The 16,991-nt window shown below is 36.2% G+C and overlaps 1 protein-coding gene across 4 annotated transcripts; it reads left to right on the forward strand.

The window, feature by feature from the left end:
- The first annotated feature begins 364 nt into the window (after positions 1–364).
- Positions 365–14,234, forward strand: LOC115455954 (chromodomain-helicase-DNA-binding protein 1). Of its 4 annotated transcripts, none has more exons than XM_030184789.2 (24): positions 365–771; positions 1,668–1,756; positions 1,831–2,184; positions 2,287–2,466; positions 2,964–3,148; positions 3,349–3,678; positions 4,949–5,199; positions 6,437–6,550; positions 6,631–6,795; positions 6,871–7,151; positions 7,227–7,584; positions 7,683–8,057; positions 8,144–8,395; positions 8,466–8,633; positions 8,713–8,833; positions 9,191–9,378; positions 9,737–9,905; positions 9,983–10,145; positions 10,358–10,727; positions 10,819–11,037; positions 11,162–11,470; positions 11,547–11,764; positions 12,768–13,214; positions 13,295–14,234. In XM_030184789.2, the coding sequence occupies exons 1-24, from the start codon at positions 763–765 to the stop codon at positions 13,500–13,502; spliced, it is 5,523 nt and encodes a 1,840-aa protein (XP_030040649.1). In that variant the 5' UTR covers positions 365–762; the 3' UTR covers positions 13,503–14,234. The 4 variants fall into 4 exon arrangements, with proteins under 4 accessions (XP_030040649.1, XP_037298491.1, XP_030040666.1 ...); XM_037442594.1 differs by having other exon boundaries at positions 13,298–14,234; XM_030184806.2 differs by having other exon boundaries at positions 12,837–13,214.
- The last annotated feature ends 2,757 nt before the right edge of the window (positions 14,235–16,991 follow it).

The raw sequence follows: 16,991 nt of genomic DNA on the forward strand, positions 1-16,991 counted from the left end.
GTAAAAAATTATGTAATTCAATTAATCGTGATTCGTTATTTGATGTTTTAATGTAGAATATTAATGCAGAGTGTTTTTCGTTGTAGAAATAGTGGTCATCCAGTGGTTAAATTTCGACAGTTGAATTTAATATAATACTTGTAACGCATATTATACAAAAAAAATATTTTCTGCAGTCCATTTTGTATGAACTAAACAACTTATGCCAAATGTTCCTCTCCTCCGTGCGCATAATGTGCAAAGGGTACAAAGTTTATTCTTCTAATATGGGTTAATATATAGATATATAGTATGATAAATTTACTCGATGTCGATAATGGTAAAAGATGTCCAACACTAGTAAAATTTCGCCAGGGAGCTGGCAGATGGCAATATGGCTGTAGCTTTCGAGTTTCGCTGGCAGTGAGCGGTGCTCGAACATTTCTCGTGTAGGACTACTGTATCCGACGGTTTCAAAGTTTCATTTTTGATTTTTTTAGTAGTCATTGTTTCTGTTTACCTCAATTTGTTTATAGTTTTGTGGCAAAAATATAGTTTTTCATTACCGTCGTCACCAGAATTCATTCGTCGACAAAATGGCGTCGCTTGACAAGATTTTACTGCAGAATATTTTTTCACATTTCATTGTCTTATTATAAAAATATGAAGAAAAATGTTGTAATATATGTTTTATTAGAAGTTTTTTCAATGAATTATTCAGGTTTTGCTATATTTGGTCTATAATTATATAAGTAACCGTGTATTCCTGCAATTTTCTACAAAATGCGCTTGGTAAGTAGTTTTAAAGCTTTATTCTATATTGTTTTGGTGTATTTGTTTATTTTATTCAAGATTCTGGAGTTAAAATCTTTGTAGAATGTTCTGGAAGTCTTGGGTGTGGCCCTGAAACTAGGGAAAAATTTGAGACGTAATACTGAATTTGAGGGTTTCTGTGATTGTTTACAATATATTTTCGTGTTTTTATGTATTAAAATGTTATTGTCCCACTAAAGAAAGTGTTTCCAATGATTCTTCGTTACGTAATCTTTCCATACTGAGCAGTGAAAATGTTTTCGGAAGTGGACCCATTTTTGCAATTTGGCTTTGAAAATTGGCTTTACTAATGTCTGCCTATGAAGAACTAAGGAATTGAGGTTATGTTACATTATTCTGTTTTACTATTTCTTTTCCGAGGTGATTTAAATTGAATATCTACAGCTGCATACTGTCCTCAGTGATTAACCAATATTTTATTAAATTAACAGCAATTTATGATTGTTTTCATAATAAAAATGCATAATTCTGAAGTTTTACCTATTTTAGTTTGATATAATTAACAGCATTATTTAAATTTTCAGTGCATTTAAATATCTATAATGATTTTTGTATAGTTTTCATGAAATAAAGTTATTTTTGTATTTTTTTTTTCAAACATAACCTCTAATTCAGTAATAATATTTGTAATCACAAACTATAAACAAGTCTTTTGTTACCTAAATATTTTCATTTCTGAAGTTTAATTTGAATATCAAGGTTTTGGGGTTTTTAATGTTTACTAAAAACATAAAAAAAATGTTAATACTAATTAACTTATTAATTTTTTAATGGATTTTTAATAAACAAAAACAATGGCATAGATTTTTATGGAGTTGTTTTTTGTATATACCAACCATGTCATTTATTTTTAGAAAGGTTCCATGCATGAGTCTGAAAGTGATTCGACTAGTGAAAAGGGGGAGAAGACTGATTCAAGCGGATCTGGATCTGGAAGTGAAAGGTAGGACATGATCTTTCAGTGTTGTTTCTTGTTATGTGTTTGTGGGTGTTCTTATTTCTTGTCTTTGTTATTAGTGATAGCGGGTCAAGTTCCTCTGCATCAGGCTCCCAACGATCAGGTTCCGATAAGTCTGCAGAGGATAGATCACATCACAGTGACGATACAAAATCATCACCAAAGCACAGTAATGCAAATTCCTCGAAATCTGATCAGCATACAGATAAAAATTCTTCAGATGATGATTCTCCTTCAAAATCGAAATCACGAAGTCATAGTAAGGTGAAGTCAGACCTATGGGAGGAAAACCCAGATATCTATGGCATCAGAAGATCTGGACGCTCCCGAAAAGAACCAGATAGGTTAAAATTGGCAGACAGTGATTCCAGTGAGAGAGGCAGAACTCACAGAAGTAAAAGCAGAAAGAAAAGGTAAAAGCTGGTGGATGATTATGATACAAGCTCTCTTTTTCCAAATAAATAATTGCGTAATATGTTATTACATAACATTACACATTACTTTTACAATTTTAGTGATTCATGGAATTCAGACACATCAGAGAGTGATAGTGATTTAGGAGGTTCTCCACCTCCACCATCAAAGCGACCAGGCCAAAGAAGTATACCTCTTAGGAAAAAGAAACCAGCTAGAAGAAGAAGATTCACTAGTGAAGAAGATGAAAGTTCTGAAGGTTCTGATGATGAAACAAAAAGGTAAATTCTCTATGAGTATTGTATTGACAAAAATGATGGAATTTAGCAGCATTTTTTAACAAATAGCAACAGGGTGTTTCTCTTTTTGTAGGCATTTTATCATGTTTTTTTGGTTATTTGTCACAGTAAAATTTAAATAATATCTTCTTGTAATCTTTTTTTAACATCATAATAAGGTGTAATTTTAAAATCAATATGGAATGCTAAGGCCTGTATTCTATAGTATGAAAAAAAAGTTTCTAAAGCAATTTATAGTTACTGTATAAAGTATTGCGTGTTTTACATGAACAATCATAAAGCAAGTTTATTAAATTTGATATTAATATACAATAAATAAATAATAATATAGACTACCATTCCTTAAACATTTAATGCTATGAAACCTGTTAGGTTCGGGTTGTAACTCCCATTCTTGTTTATCTGGTTTTTTAGACAGGTGTGTAAAAAACCAGATTTTTTATATTTGTATCAAAACAACAAAGACAATTTTTTCCCAGTCGAACAACAACAAGACGTACAGGTGCTGCTGTTAGCTATAAAGAAGCTAGTGATGAACAAACTGATTCTTCTGATCTTTTGGAGGTGGAAGGTGTGGATGGCGAGGCGGAGGCTGAACCAGAACCAGAAGATCACAGTGAAACTATAGAAAAAGTACTTGGAATTCGACGAGGGAAGAAAGGAGGTACCTATTTCATGGTTCATTCTTTTTGGTTACATTTCTATAAATTATCTTAGTCTTTTTTTCAATGTTATATTTTTTTATAACTTTAATTTGAGATTTTATTTCCTATGTCACTTTATGTATCACTTATTATAATTTGCATTTATTTTGGTGCAAATGTAATGTTAAATTTTAGTTAATGTCTTCTTATCATTATGCAGTCACTGGGAATGTGACTACAATTTATTACATAGAAGAGCATGGGGATCCTAATGAAGGCTGTGATCCTAATGATGATGAGTTGAGTGAACCTCAGTACCTGATCAAATGGAAAGGCTGGTCACATATTCATAATACCTGGGAGTCTGAAAAGTCTCTCCTTGAACAAAAAGTCAAAGGAATGAAGAAATTAGAAAATTACATAAAAAAAGAAGCTGAACTATCATGGTGGAGAAGGCAAGCTGGTCCAGAAGACATTGATTATTATGAATGTCAATCTGAATTACAACAGGAATTAGTAAAAACATACAACAATGTGGAAAGAATAATAGGTGAGTTCCTTGATTGTATTTATTTCATTATTGTGTAGAACATTTTCTGAAAACTCCAAAATAAAATAAAAGGATATACAGGTTGGATTTTCAAGGCTGGGCAGTAATGGTTGCTACCTTAACCGTTGTAAAACTTTCTTAGGTGACTCTCCATTATTTTGCATATTAGGACATTACATCAGGATCTGCATTCACAGATTTAGAAAAATATGTAGTCATTTAGAAAATGGGTAATTTAAAAAAAAAACTATTTTTGATGTCTATTGATCTTGTTGCTTATAAGTATCAAAGGGCTATTGCACCATTGACTTGTATATTATTGGAGCATTGAGATTTGCATGATTTTAAGTTTTCTATCCAAGTTATGTGTCGGGAGTTCATGTTTTACTAATAAAATTATGAAGAATACAATTATATTTTTTATTACAATAAATTAATTTTTCATATTTTAAGAGATTTAGTTTTAAAAATATTTTTATTACAGCCTAATCATTATCAGTCGTACCTATTAAAATTTCGCAAAGCTATGCTTGGTTAAAACACAAATTTACTTATTCAGCTGAAAGTAAAAAAAACCAACCATTTTGCCTTTTAATAAGGTTTAAACTAGGAAACCGGTGATGTTTTGACAGATATTTAAGCAATTGACAACATTTCAAAATGTAAACGTGCCTAAAACAAAAATACCATTTCTTAATTTTTCTACTCTGAGTTCGATTATGAATTTTTAATATTTTTTTAATACTTAATTTCGGAGAAAAAAATTAAAAACCGAAAAATGCTTGATGACGTCACATATACGGTTGAATGAAATAGTTCCTTGGTCCACCTTATTATTTTAAAAAACTAAGACTCCGTCATTTGTCAATGTCAAATGTCAATATTACAATAGATACGTCACAACTGTCACTTTCAAAGAGAGACAAAAACAAAAAAACTGTCACTTAATTTTTTTTTTACTGCAAAGCAAAGGTCATTGCCTTTTGAGCCGTATATGTGACGTCATTTGGAGCTTACGTCGTTTTAGAATAAAATAAAATTCAAAGTGAAAATCATGAATGAAAATATCTGCATTTCGAAAAAAGAAAAAATATGGGTCTCGTCATTTTAGATCTAGTTTCATAAAATATAAACATTTTGGTATGTTGAAAAAATGAAATGTTGTCAATTCTTAAGCACCTCTTAATGCTAAAATATGTTAAGTAAGATATTAATAGTTTTTGAGGTAACAATTATCGACATATGTTTATAAATATTTTTGTTTTGCTAGCTGAACAAAGACGAGAATTAGAATCTGGTGGAACAGCACATGAATATTTTTGTAAGTGGGAATCTCTGCCATATTCTGAGGCAACTTGGGAGGATTCCAGCTTAATAGAGAAAAGATGGCCAGTAGAAGTAGAGCATTTTAAAAGTAGAGAAGCTGCCAAATGTACCCCCTCAAGGCACTGTCCTGTTTTAAGAAGAAGACCAAAGTTCCATCAGGTGAAAGAACAACCTGAATACATGGGAAAAGATCCGGTATGTGTACAGTTATTTCTTGTTATTCTAGGTTTAATGCATAATATAGAATTCTAATTATTAAATAGCTTCTAATATAGGCAATGTTTTGGCATTTATCATATTATAAACTATATTGTGTGTATAATATGAGAATTCATTGAATAATCGTTTTCATAATGATTTCTTTTAATTTAAATGAATAATCGTTTTGGTAAAAAGTGGTACCTATATGGTCTTTTAAAAAAAATTCTAGCCCAAATCAGAACTGAAATAATGTAAGCTAGCCAAAAATACATATAATTTTATTTTCTAACATAATTAATTTTAAGGCAGGTGTAATAAATATTATCTATTTATCTGTGCTCAAAATTTCAGCATTATAGAACTAAAATAAATATAACAAAAACATCTAAAAAGTAATGACCACTCTAGATACTCAATATTTTTTTAAGTTTCGAATCTGTAAAAATGGTACATTTTAAAATTCTTAGATGGCAACTCATGGGGCGTCCATGTTGTTGTTTGTCGTCGGCCATTTTGTTTAACAAGGTTATGATGCGTCATGAGTTTCGAAACACGGCTTTATTGATCACAACTTTATCACAGCTTTTGGGTTGAGATGGCTTAATTTAAAAAATGGCGATTACCTACTTATCATTTATATTTTCAATAGGTCTCGTTATTGTAAAAAAAATCTATACTAGCAGTAAAATTTGATAGTTAATATTTTAATATATTGTTAGTATTTTGAAACACGAATGATTATAGTAACTAATGTTTTCGAAATCGGATAGACTAGGTATGACGTTTTCGCAAGAAATTGATGTTTTTCGTCAGTTCTATCTTTGCGGACCGCATGATGGTTTTATTTATATTGCGTCATAATTTTAATTCCATTATTTGAGTTCAAGGTTTTGCAGTATAGCGCCATCTAGTTTCCTTTACACGAAATAAGTGAAAATTTTGCTTGGCTGAGTTTTGCGTGTAGTATTAAAATTCTACGGATGGCGCTAGTTTACGATTATGTAGTAGGTCTTCACTCTGTTGTGTACTCCATAATATATTAATTAAAAGTAAAGATATTATAAATCTTTAATTATAAATTATAGTAACTGAAACATAAATGTTTTTTCTTTATAACTTGTACTAGCGGTGTTTTAGATTTGAGTTTTCCTTGTGTGTTGAATGTTTGGCAATAGACTTTCTCAATGTAGTTGTTTACTAATAAATAATTATAGTCATGTCTACATTCCAGAGTTATGTTTTGAGGGACTATCAAATGGATGGATTAAACTGGTTGATACATTCCTGGTGTAAAGACAACTCAGTCATTCTTGCCGACGAAATGGGTTTAGGTAAAACTATACAGGTATACAGAGTTTTAAGGACATTGTGGTTTATTGATAATTAAAATGAGATCTTAACTAATATTTTTGAAATTTATTTCAGACTATTTGCTTTTTATATTACCTTTTCAAATCACAACAACTTTATGGACCATTCCTATGTGTGGTGCCATTAAGTACAATGACTGCTTGGCAAAGGGAATTCCAGCAATGGGCGCCAGACATTAATGTTGTCACTTATATTGGTGATCTGACCAGCAGAGATATTGTAAGCACAGATGCGTTTGAGTTATTGTATCATTTGCCCATATGCAGTTATTTAATTATATTGTTTTGTTTTCAGTTAAGACAATTTGAATGGAGTTTTGCTAGTTCGAAAAGACTGAAATTCAATGCTATTCTAACCACATATGAGATTTTATTAAAAGATAGACAATTTTTGAGGTCATTCAGCTGGGCTTGCTTGCTGGTTGATGAGGCTCATAGATTAAAAAATGATGATTCATTGTTATACAAAGCTTTAAAAGAATTTGATACAAATCACAGATTACTTGTTACTGGTACTCCATTACAAAATTCATTGAAGGAGTTGTGGGCTCTTTTACATTTTATAATGCCTTACAAGTAAGTAATATTTCGTTTTCTTGTAATAGGATAAATTATCTATATTTTTTATTTTTATTATTTTGTAATTTTTAGATTTGAATCTTGGGAGGAATTTGAAAAAGATCATGAGGATGCAGCAACAAAAGGTTACGAAAAGTTGCACAAACAGCTAGAACCCTTCATTTTAAGAAGGCAGAAAAAAGATGTTGAAAAATCTTTGCCTGCCAAGGTGGAACAAATCTTAAGGGTAGAAATGACGTCGATTCAGAAACAATATTACAAGTGGATTCTTACGAAGAACTACAGCGCTCTGCGTAAGGGCGTCAAGGGTTCCATCAATACGTTTATTAATATTGTGATAGAATTAAAGAAATGTTGTAATCATGCATTATTGACGAAACCTGAAGATTTCGAATCGCGAGCGTCGCTTGCCACTACAGATGCCGTTGAGGTAGTTATATTACATATTTGGAGTAATCATACACATAGCAGTGTGTCTGCCAATGTTTTGTGTTTTAGCAGTTCATTACATACATACTTATTTTACAGAAATTACTGAGAGGTTCAGGGAAATTGCTCTTATTAGACAAACTGCTGTGCAGGTTAAAAGAAACAGGACATAGGGTCCTTATATTTTCTCAAATGGTGAGGATGTTGGACATTTTGGCGGAGTACTTGCAAAGGAGGCATTTCCCCTTTCAACGGCTTGATGGCAGTATAAAGGGAGAATTGAGGAAACAGGCTCTTGATCACTTCAATGCTGAAGGTTCGCAGGACTTCTGTTTTCTGTTGTCCACTCGCGCTGGTGGTTTGGGTATAAATCTCGCTACTGCCGATACTGTGATAATTTTCGATTCTGATTGGAACCCCCAAAATGACTTGCAAGCTCAAGCGCGTGCACATCGTATTGGACAGAAAAATCAGGTGAGAATTTATAGTTAACTGTAATCACATAAAAAAAAATGTTTTTTCTTTTTTGTCATAAATAACATTAATCGTACGATCCACAGGTCAACATTTATAGGTTAGTTACCGCTAGATCTGTAGAAGAGGATATTGTTGAGAGGGCGAAACGGAAGATGGTTCTGGATCACCTTGTCATCCAGCGGATGGACACCACTGGTAGAACAGTTCTCAATAAGCGCGAAGGCTCCGCAACCACCGCGAATAATCCTTTCAACAAGGAAGACCTGAACGCCATATTGAAATTTGGAGCTGAGGAGTTGTTCAAAGATGATGAAGAAAATGATGAGGATCCTGTCGTAAGTGTTGGTACCGCTATTAATAAGGTGATCAAAGTGAATGGTATAATATATGTACAATTGATTTCAGTGTGATATTGATGAAATTTTGCAAAGAGCTGAGACGCGGGATGAGGTGCCTTCTATGACGGGAGATGAACTACTCTCGGCATTTAAAGTCGCCAGTTTTGCTTTTGACGAAGAGAAAGCTGTTATGGAGGTCAAAAAAGATAATGTCGAAGAAGAGAGCAAAGATTGGGTAAATATATGAATATTAAAATACATTGGTAATGTACTTAATTTCGTATACACAAGATTATTACTTTTTTTTATTGTAGGATGACATTATTCCTGAAAATGTGAGAAAAACGATAGCAGAAGAAGAAAAAATCAAAGAGATGGAAGACATATACTTGCCGCCGCGACGAAAGAACACGCAGCAGAACAATGCTGACAGCAGTGAGTTTCCTTTAACTCTTTAGCTAATTTAGTGAATAGGTTATAGGCGGTTATGGGTCTGTTTCACAAGTTTTAAGTAAATTTTATTAAACAGTTATCATGATAGAATTCATTTTATTACCATTTATTTGGAAGCACAGATTAAATAAAGCGTGATTATTGTATTTGGCTGGCATGTACATTTATGTGACTTGGAGCAGTTACTCAGAAATTCTGACTACTACACCTCAATAGCGTGGTATCCGGTTAATATTGTAAAATTTCCCTTGTCAATTTACACTAATATACATGTTTAAAGCCGGGTATACACTAGTAGATCCTAAAACGCAAAGCATTGTAATAGCAAGTTTTTTGTAGGAAGCGGTCGCAAGCGGCGTGGTCGCAGCTCTGGCGACGGCGCGGAGGGCGGCGACGGCGGCGACGGCGACGCGGACGACAGCGACGCCAGCGACGCCGACCACAGCGACGGCGACGACCGCCCTCGCAAGCGCGGCCGCCCGCCCGCCTCGCATCGGGAGAAGATCAAGGGCTTCACCGACCAGGAGGTACACATTATTTATCATTTGATGTCAAATTAAATTAAAGATAACCTAAATGAGGTAATGCTATAATGAAACACCCACACTTGAGTTCCTGAAATAATGTCAGACAGTGGTGAAGCGTCCATACAATCCGATTCCTACCGGCTTCCCTTTTACCTCGGCAATTTCTTTTTGCCTCAGGTTACCTTTTGAAATATTTCACCCTTCGCCACTGATTTCAACATCATAATGTCAAAATACTTATGAATTTTACATAACCATTGATATTTGCGGAGCCTCCTCAAATAATATACTGTGACTTGATTATATGTAACATTATTTTTTACGGAATCATAATTGACTGTTTTCGGCTTGTTTGCAGATTCGTAAATTCGTTAAGAGTTATAAGAAATTTTCGGCACCTCTCAAACATCTGGACAGTATAGCGTGTGATGCAGAACTTCAAGAAAAGCCTCTCGCTGAGCTGAAAAGGTTAGGCGAGATCTTGCAAGAGAGGTGTAAGGCTGTGCTGAATGAAACAGAAGCACCAAGTAAAGTTTCTTTTATTACACAATACTAAATATAATATTCTTATATGTTTGGTTTGCTGATGTTGAGTGTGTTTTAGGTGAGCAAAACGAGGGTCGCAAAAATAACAGGAAAACATTTAAACTTGGTGGTGTCCCTGTGAATGCTAAGACATTAGCGGCGTGTCAAAATGAGCTGGCGCCTTTGGATGATTTTCTACCTGATACAAAAGAAGAGAGGCTAAAATGGCAATTAGATTTTAGGTACAGTATTTTTTCTGTGGTCTTTATTAATAAGTAAATCATTTGTTTTTTGCATACAATAATTTTATGATTGGCGATAGGCTCGTCCTTTATTACGTTGTGAACACACTTGGTGAAAAGTGGGTCCTCTGGTTGCTCTTCTCTCTGCCCATCGAGGATAATCGCGTAATGTGTGTGTACAATAATTTTAAATATTTTGTTTACTTTTGTAGGACGAGGCCAGCGAATTTTGATGTGGAATGGGGCGTTGCAGAAGATTCAAAGCTGCTCGCTGGCATTTATCAGTATGGTATGGGATCATGGGAGGCTATAAAAATGGACTCTTCCTTTGAAATAGGTGATAAGATCCTAACCAACGAGGATAAGAAGCCTCAAGCAAAGCATTTACAATCTAGGGCAGAATATTTGCTAAAACTTATAAAAAAATTACTTGATCAGAAAAATGGTAAACAAAAACAGAAAAAACCCCGCGTTAGACGAGGTAATAAAGAACCAGTCACTAAAGACATTGTCGAAGACGACATGAGTTCTGCAGATGACGGCAAAAAAGGAAAGATTGGCAAAAACGACAAAGGGGACAAAGTACGTTTTCTCAATGTAATAATTGACTGACTTGTATATTTATGCCTTGCTGGTTTTGTATTTTAATGATTTTAACTCATACGTTTTCCAGGGAAAATCGAGGATGGAAGATTTATTAACACATGATGAAACTTCTAATGATCGGAAAGAAAAAGACAAAAAACGAACGAAGAAGGAGGGCAAAGATCGGACTAAAGGTGAAAAGTTGAAAGGACGGAAGAAGCCGGCGGGTCCCATGCATTTCACAGCCAATAGCGAGCCCCGGGCGCTTGAGGTTTTGGGCGACCTCGATCCTTCCGTTTTTGAAGAGGTAATTAATTACATAACACTACACAATAAATGGGTTGAATCATTACTGAAATCGGTATTGGATTTATTAATATTTTATGTGGGCTACTTAATTTGATTCATTAATTGTCTGTTCTATTTCATAGTGTAAAGAGAAAATGAGGCCTGTTAAGAAGGCTCTTCGGGCTCTCGATAATCCTGATCAAACTTTATCAGAAGCGGAACAAGTTTCTAGAACGAGGGCGTGTCTTACCCAAATTGGAAATCAAATAGACATTTGTCTGAAGGCCTATCCAGATGGTGAGAAAAAAGTGGAATGGAGGAGTAATCTCTGGTATTTTGTGTCGAAGTTTACTAACTTTGATGCGAAACAGTTGTACAGGTTGTACAAGTATGGACTAAAGAAAAATGAAGCATCAAAACAAAAGGACGGAAAACACAAGGAAAATGTTAGGGTGCGTTTCTACACCACATTTTAAATAAGTAATTGTTTATCAGGATCATTTATTTTTTTTATATTTTGTTTTGCAGGCAAACAACAGGAATAATCACAAGACAAATAACCATGTGCCACACAAAAGAAATGCTAAATCAACTGAAGCAACAGAAAAAAAAGAAAAGAGACCAAAAATAGAAAAAGAAAAGTCTGAAAAATCTAATGATAAAGTTCCACAGTCTTCAGGAACAAAAAGAAAGCTGGAAGAAGGTGAATGTGATCCAGAGCCAAATGATAATAAACGCCACGAAAGGTATGCCACTGGCTTTCGCTTACTATTACCTCGCACGCATTAATCAATCATAAGCTCACCTGCTTTTTCGTAATTAATTAATAAATTACGATTATGAATGTTTAGAAGCACTGCACTGCTTATTTATTCTGTAAATAAAAAAGCTAGACACAATATGGCGAACGCGCTGCGAACGACCGGCACGCATGTAGTTATCGGAGCCATTCGTACGACTTCTTCGTATTCGTCATTCGTGCAGCTAGCGCGTACCTATCCTGTTCTGTTCGCATTATGCACCTTGTTGTAATGTTGCTTTTAAATGTGTATCGTGATAGCACAAGCGTATTTTGCGGGTCGTTCTTTGCAATGCTCTCGCGGACGGACGCGTTCACCAGATTTGCATGCACTCTTAAGCCTGCTGCAGACCCAAAACTAACTTAAATTAGTTTAGCTTAGCTTGCATGGTTAAGTAAATTACACATACTATACAGTTTACATAGTTTGCAAATTGTACAATATCGCCGCTATGCAAGTTGAGCTAAATTAACTAAGCTTAGTTTAAGGTCTACAACTCGCATTAAGGTTGTTTTGATTAATTGTTTAAAATTTGATTTACCACCGTTTTTAATAAACAATCCTAATCGCTTTTTTCGAACCATCGTTAAAATGTTATCAGCATAAAGGATTTAACATACGTTCTCACGAATGACCTATTTTAATCGTTTTAATCTCAGGATCGGAGCGAAGATTGAGGTTGGGATCATTTATTGAATACGGCCATTAAACTCTCAGATAGGTATTATTATGGAATTTCAACTTTGAAATGTCGCCCCTAGTTCCACCGCAAAAGACTTTGTTTTAAAACTACTAAAATATGATTTTGTCTTTGAAATTGCAATTTAATGGTGTATGCCGTATAGTATGGTGTGTCATCGTTTAATTCTCCCCTTAATTAACATTTTCAATTCGCTAACCTTGCCTTGCCATCTCGCTCACCATCATATCGCTTCTTCCATCCCTGCAGACATAAACTCAAGCACAAGGATCGCAACCGTAAAGACGGAAGTTTGAAGCAAGACGATTTGATGTACAGAGACCGGAGCCGAGTTGAACGAGATCGTGATCGCGATCGCGATCGTGACCGGGAACGGGATCGAGAGCGAGATCGTGAGCGAGATCGAGACCGAGACCGAGAGCGAGACCGGGAACGTGATCGAGAAAGAGATCGCGACCGGGACCGCGATCGGTCGCGGACACGGCGCGACAGTGGCGGTGTGGGGCCGCCGCGCGTGCGCCCGCCTTACGCCATGCCGCATGCGCACGCCGAGCACACGCCCGCGCACCCCGCGCACCCGGCGCACCCCGCGCACGCCGCGCATGCAGCGCATCCCGCCGCCTGGACGCCGCCCGCCTATCCCGGCCCGCGACAGTACCGCGCCGACCGGAATTCGAGGCAACACGATAAGAGAAGGTAAGAAAATGATAATTACTATAAAATGTAATTAAAAGCATTTTCTTACCGAAAATAACTAACACGGAATTATATTGTAGCAGGTACGGTTTTAGCACAATGCCTGGCCCGTACAGTGCATACTACGAGGGCGCCACGTCGATGGCGAGCGGCATGGGATTCCCGCCGGTGCGGCCTTACCCGGACGAGTGGCGTGCCTACGTGCAACCTGAGTACGGGTACGAGGAGAGAGAATACGAGCGCGAAGTGTACAGGAGAGATTACGACCGTCGCGCTCCACCCACTTAGAACTCTACTCTCTTCACGAGCTTTGTAAATATTGTGTACATTGTAAATAATTGTTAGGGATCTCTAACTTCGGAGTGTAAGTGACAAAATAAATAGTGCTGTGGTTTTTATCTAATGATAAGCGAAACGCATCGATTTGACTCTCAAGAAACATTGATAAAATTTTGTGATTGTGTTATTTTAAGTGAGACTGTACATACAGTAAAGTTATTTATTGCTGAAGCTATTGATTGTCTATTGATTGTTGGTGTACAGATTGTAGACAAATACCATTAATTTTATAATAATGAATTTTCTCGCCGATTCTTCTGATTTTATGTTTAAATTCAATGTACTATTTATTTGATGCCTCAACGTTAGAATATTTTGTATTTAATTTGACAGAAACAGGTGATATAATATAGGTCGTATTAAATGTACAAAAATTAGCAATTGTTTGTAGGTTTGCATGTAATTATAAATCATGTGCAATTTAAAGAAGCATGTGTAGCTGAAGAGGGGCACATCATCTTCGACATTGCATTTTAGCAGTGTACAGGAGAGTTTGATTTGTACATTAATTTCTTATTCTATGTGCATTTCTGAGTCATTGAGACTCGGTAACAGTCCTATTTTTATACATTATGTAAAGTCTTATTCTCTGTTACATACAAAAGAATGTAATAAGAGTGAAAGCGTCTTAAATGGTATATGCCATGATAATAAGTAAATAAATAAACATATTAAAAGTTATGTATCCTTATTTACCCGAAAATTCCTAACATTATATAAATATATCGTTTAAGAGAAACTAATCTTTTTATATTATCTTTTATCCTTATTTCCAAATGAGTAAGAGTAAACTTGCATGACAGGGCCTCCGTGGGTCAGGCAGGGGAGTATCAAAACTGGGGAGTTTGAGACTGCAGATTAATTGCCACGATCTAAATTGTGTTTACATAAAAAGCTCTACATGATATGTAAAAATATCGGAATGAAGGTGAACCCCTGGAATGCGGAGCCTATTTGGCGTAATTTACGTTTTAGTGCCACCACCCATGCAAAGGGGTGCTAAAATGTTTTTATTACAAAATTATTTTATTATGAAAGGCTTTGCTATCCTAAGTTACTGCCCTCAAAACCGATATCTAACCATGCCCTTCGCAACAAATTACAGAACGCAACAAAAGAAATATCTAATGAAAGAGGTTCGCTACTCTTCAATTCTAACATCGGATCCGTACTTTGTCGCCAAAAACAATAAACTACCCACCTATGTGGCCGCAACACACGGAGCGCTTTCCATATATATTATAATTCTCTGCGGAGCGCGTCGTCCCCAACTGATGTTTGACTGTGCACGGTGAGTGTGAGACAGGCTTACATAGAAGTAGGTACACCAGTTGTGTGCTAGCTGATCGCCCATTACGCTGAACAATACACAACTGTTTTATGAGTCCCCACAAATCCATATTCTTTCTTCCTTCACCCCTTTTCCCATGTACTCCTGATGTTAAGCCGGGGAAATCCAGTAATTAATTCGCAGGATACCGCGCTGAAAGCAACAGGGGAATATTAAACTATCGTTTGTAGATGTGCCTGCGTAGGGTACCGCGCGCGGGGCTAAAGCGTATCAATTGAACTATTGATAGATCTGCAACCTTCGCCCCGGGCACTCTACCAGGCCCCTCTTATTCCTAAATCTATGCTAGCTATTAACGATAACGAATTGTTTTTGCGGCTAAATGAAATAAATATATACATGTTAAATAAAAAAAAAAAAAAATTAAGAATGTTATACAACTTTTACTGTTTGAATGGGTTTTACATTACATACTTAGAAAAATTATTTAAAAAATCTATTTATAAATATATAACAGCGTAGGTATATTAGTTCCATTATTACATTTTGTTACAACGCAGCACATGCCAAGCAAAGCCAGCCATGCAGCCACGTGTTAAGCCAAGCCAAAGCCAAGCCAAAGCCAAGCCAAAGCCAAGCCAAAGCCAAAGCCAAGCCAAAGCCAAGCCAAAGCCAAAGCCAAAGCCAAAGCCAAAGCCAAAGCCAAAGCCAAAGCCAAAGCCAAAGCCAAAGCCAAAGCCAAAGCCACAGCCACAGCCACAGCCAAAGCCACAGCCACAGCCACAGCCACAGCCACAGCCACAGCCACAGCCACAGCCACAGCCACAGCCACAGCCAAAGCTAAAGCTAAAGCCATGCCACGGAGGTTGAATGCCGCAACTTCCACTCGAGCCAGCCAGCAGTATCAATATTGCCTATGGTTCGCCGTTGATTGTTCGTGACATGACATCCAATTGTTAAATGACGGGTATAAAAACCCAAGGCATTAATTTCAATGGACATTCAATTGTGTGCACTAGTATAAGGCGAAACGCTGTCCGACTAATAAAATATAATCCCTGAAGTAATTTGTATTTATATTTCTCCCTTCTGTTTTACTCAGAAGTGGGATATGAACAGTAATCGCCCTAAGGAAACTGGCAATGGCGTTCGTCCGCCTGGCTAGAGGGAGCAAGAACAATACAATACCAGCGAAAATGAAGATTATCCGCAACCAAAAGCAAAAGAATTGGTCAAATATTTGTTAGAAAATGAAGTCAAAAAGGCGCTATACGAACTCGATCAAGAGACCTTACCACTCAATCTGACTCATTCATTTCAAAGGCCACCGTGCGGCGTCACTTATTTCTGAATTTGATTCTAATGAGGAAGATTGCACGGTATCTACGTGGTTAAAAAAAATTACCAATTAAGGGGACGTACACGGCTAGAATGACAAAATAAAAGCCTTTTATCCGCAAGACAAACTCCGCGGCCAAACCCTTATGATGGCAAGTAAAGAAACCTAACCAACCGGTACCTCGATGATAAAAGTCCAGTCCATGTGGTCGGAAACAACGAAAAAAAAGCGAAATTATGATGCGAGCTGAAAAGTGTGACGAGTCATTAGCCAAGCCAGGTATGTCAAGCCAAGCCATTGTCTAACGTTTAACCACTAGTGTTTTTAATTTGCGTGTCTGAATCAACTCAGTCTAAGCACGATAAGGCTAGTGCGCGTATTGATAAGGGTAGTGCTAAAATTAAATTATTATGAAACGTCGCAAAAGCTATCGTATTCATTGAAATCGTGATCTTGTATTAGGTAAGCGCCTTCAAGTAGTAGTGCCAAAATTAATATAAAGCTATGACTTGTAATCGAGCCCCTATTTTATAACTAAAGTTGTCGGGAAAGACAGATACAAGATCGGAGGCATAAAAGGTTTAGACGGTATAAAATATTTACAGGTCTAGTTTCTGCAAACTCTGCAACCATATTACGCGCAGCTCTTGTATCTGACAGTGCCAACAGCTCTGACGACCTACAAGACACTGAAAATTTGATTGATTTCTAGAAAGCTAATCGTGTTCTTGTGTCCCATTGCGGGAGCAATTGTTACAGGATGGCCGACTGTTACAACGCAGCACATGCCAAGCAAAGCCAGCCATGC

The sequence above is a fragment of the Manduca sexta genome, chromosome 25 (assembly GCF_014839805.1).
Source record: "Manduca sexta isolate Smith_Timp_Sample1 chromosome 25, JHU_Msex_v1.0, whole genome shotgun sequence".
NCBI classification, from domain to species: Eukaryota; Metazoa; Arthropoda; class Insecta; order Lepidoptera; family Sphingidae; genus Manduca; species Manduca sexta.

Excerpts from the sequence above, each read along its gene's own strand:
- LOC115455954 (XM_030184789.2), top strand. Across the intron at positions 9,379-9,736 it reads AGGGCTTCACCGACCAGGAG|ATTCGTAAATTCGTTAAGAG; the intron begins GTACACATTATT and ends GCTTGTTTGCAG. Across the intron at positions 11,471-11,546 it reads AACACAAGGAAAATGTTAGG|GCAAACAACAGGAATAATCA; the intron begins GTGCGTTTCTAC and ends TTTGTTTTGCAG.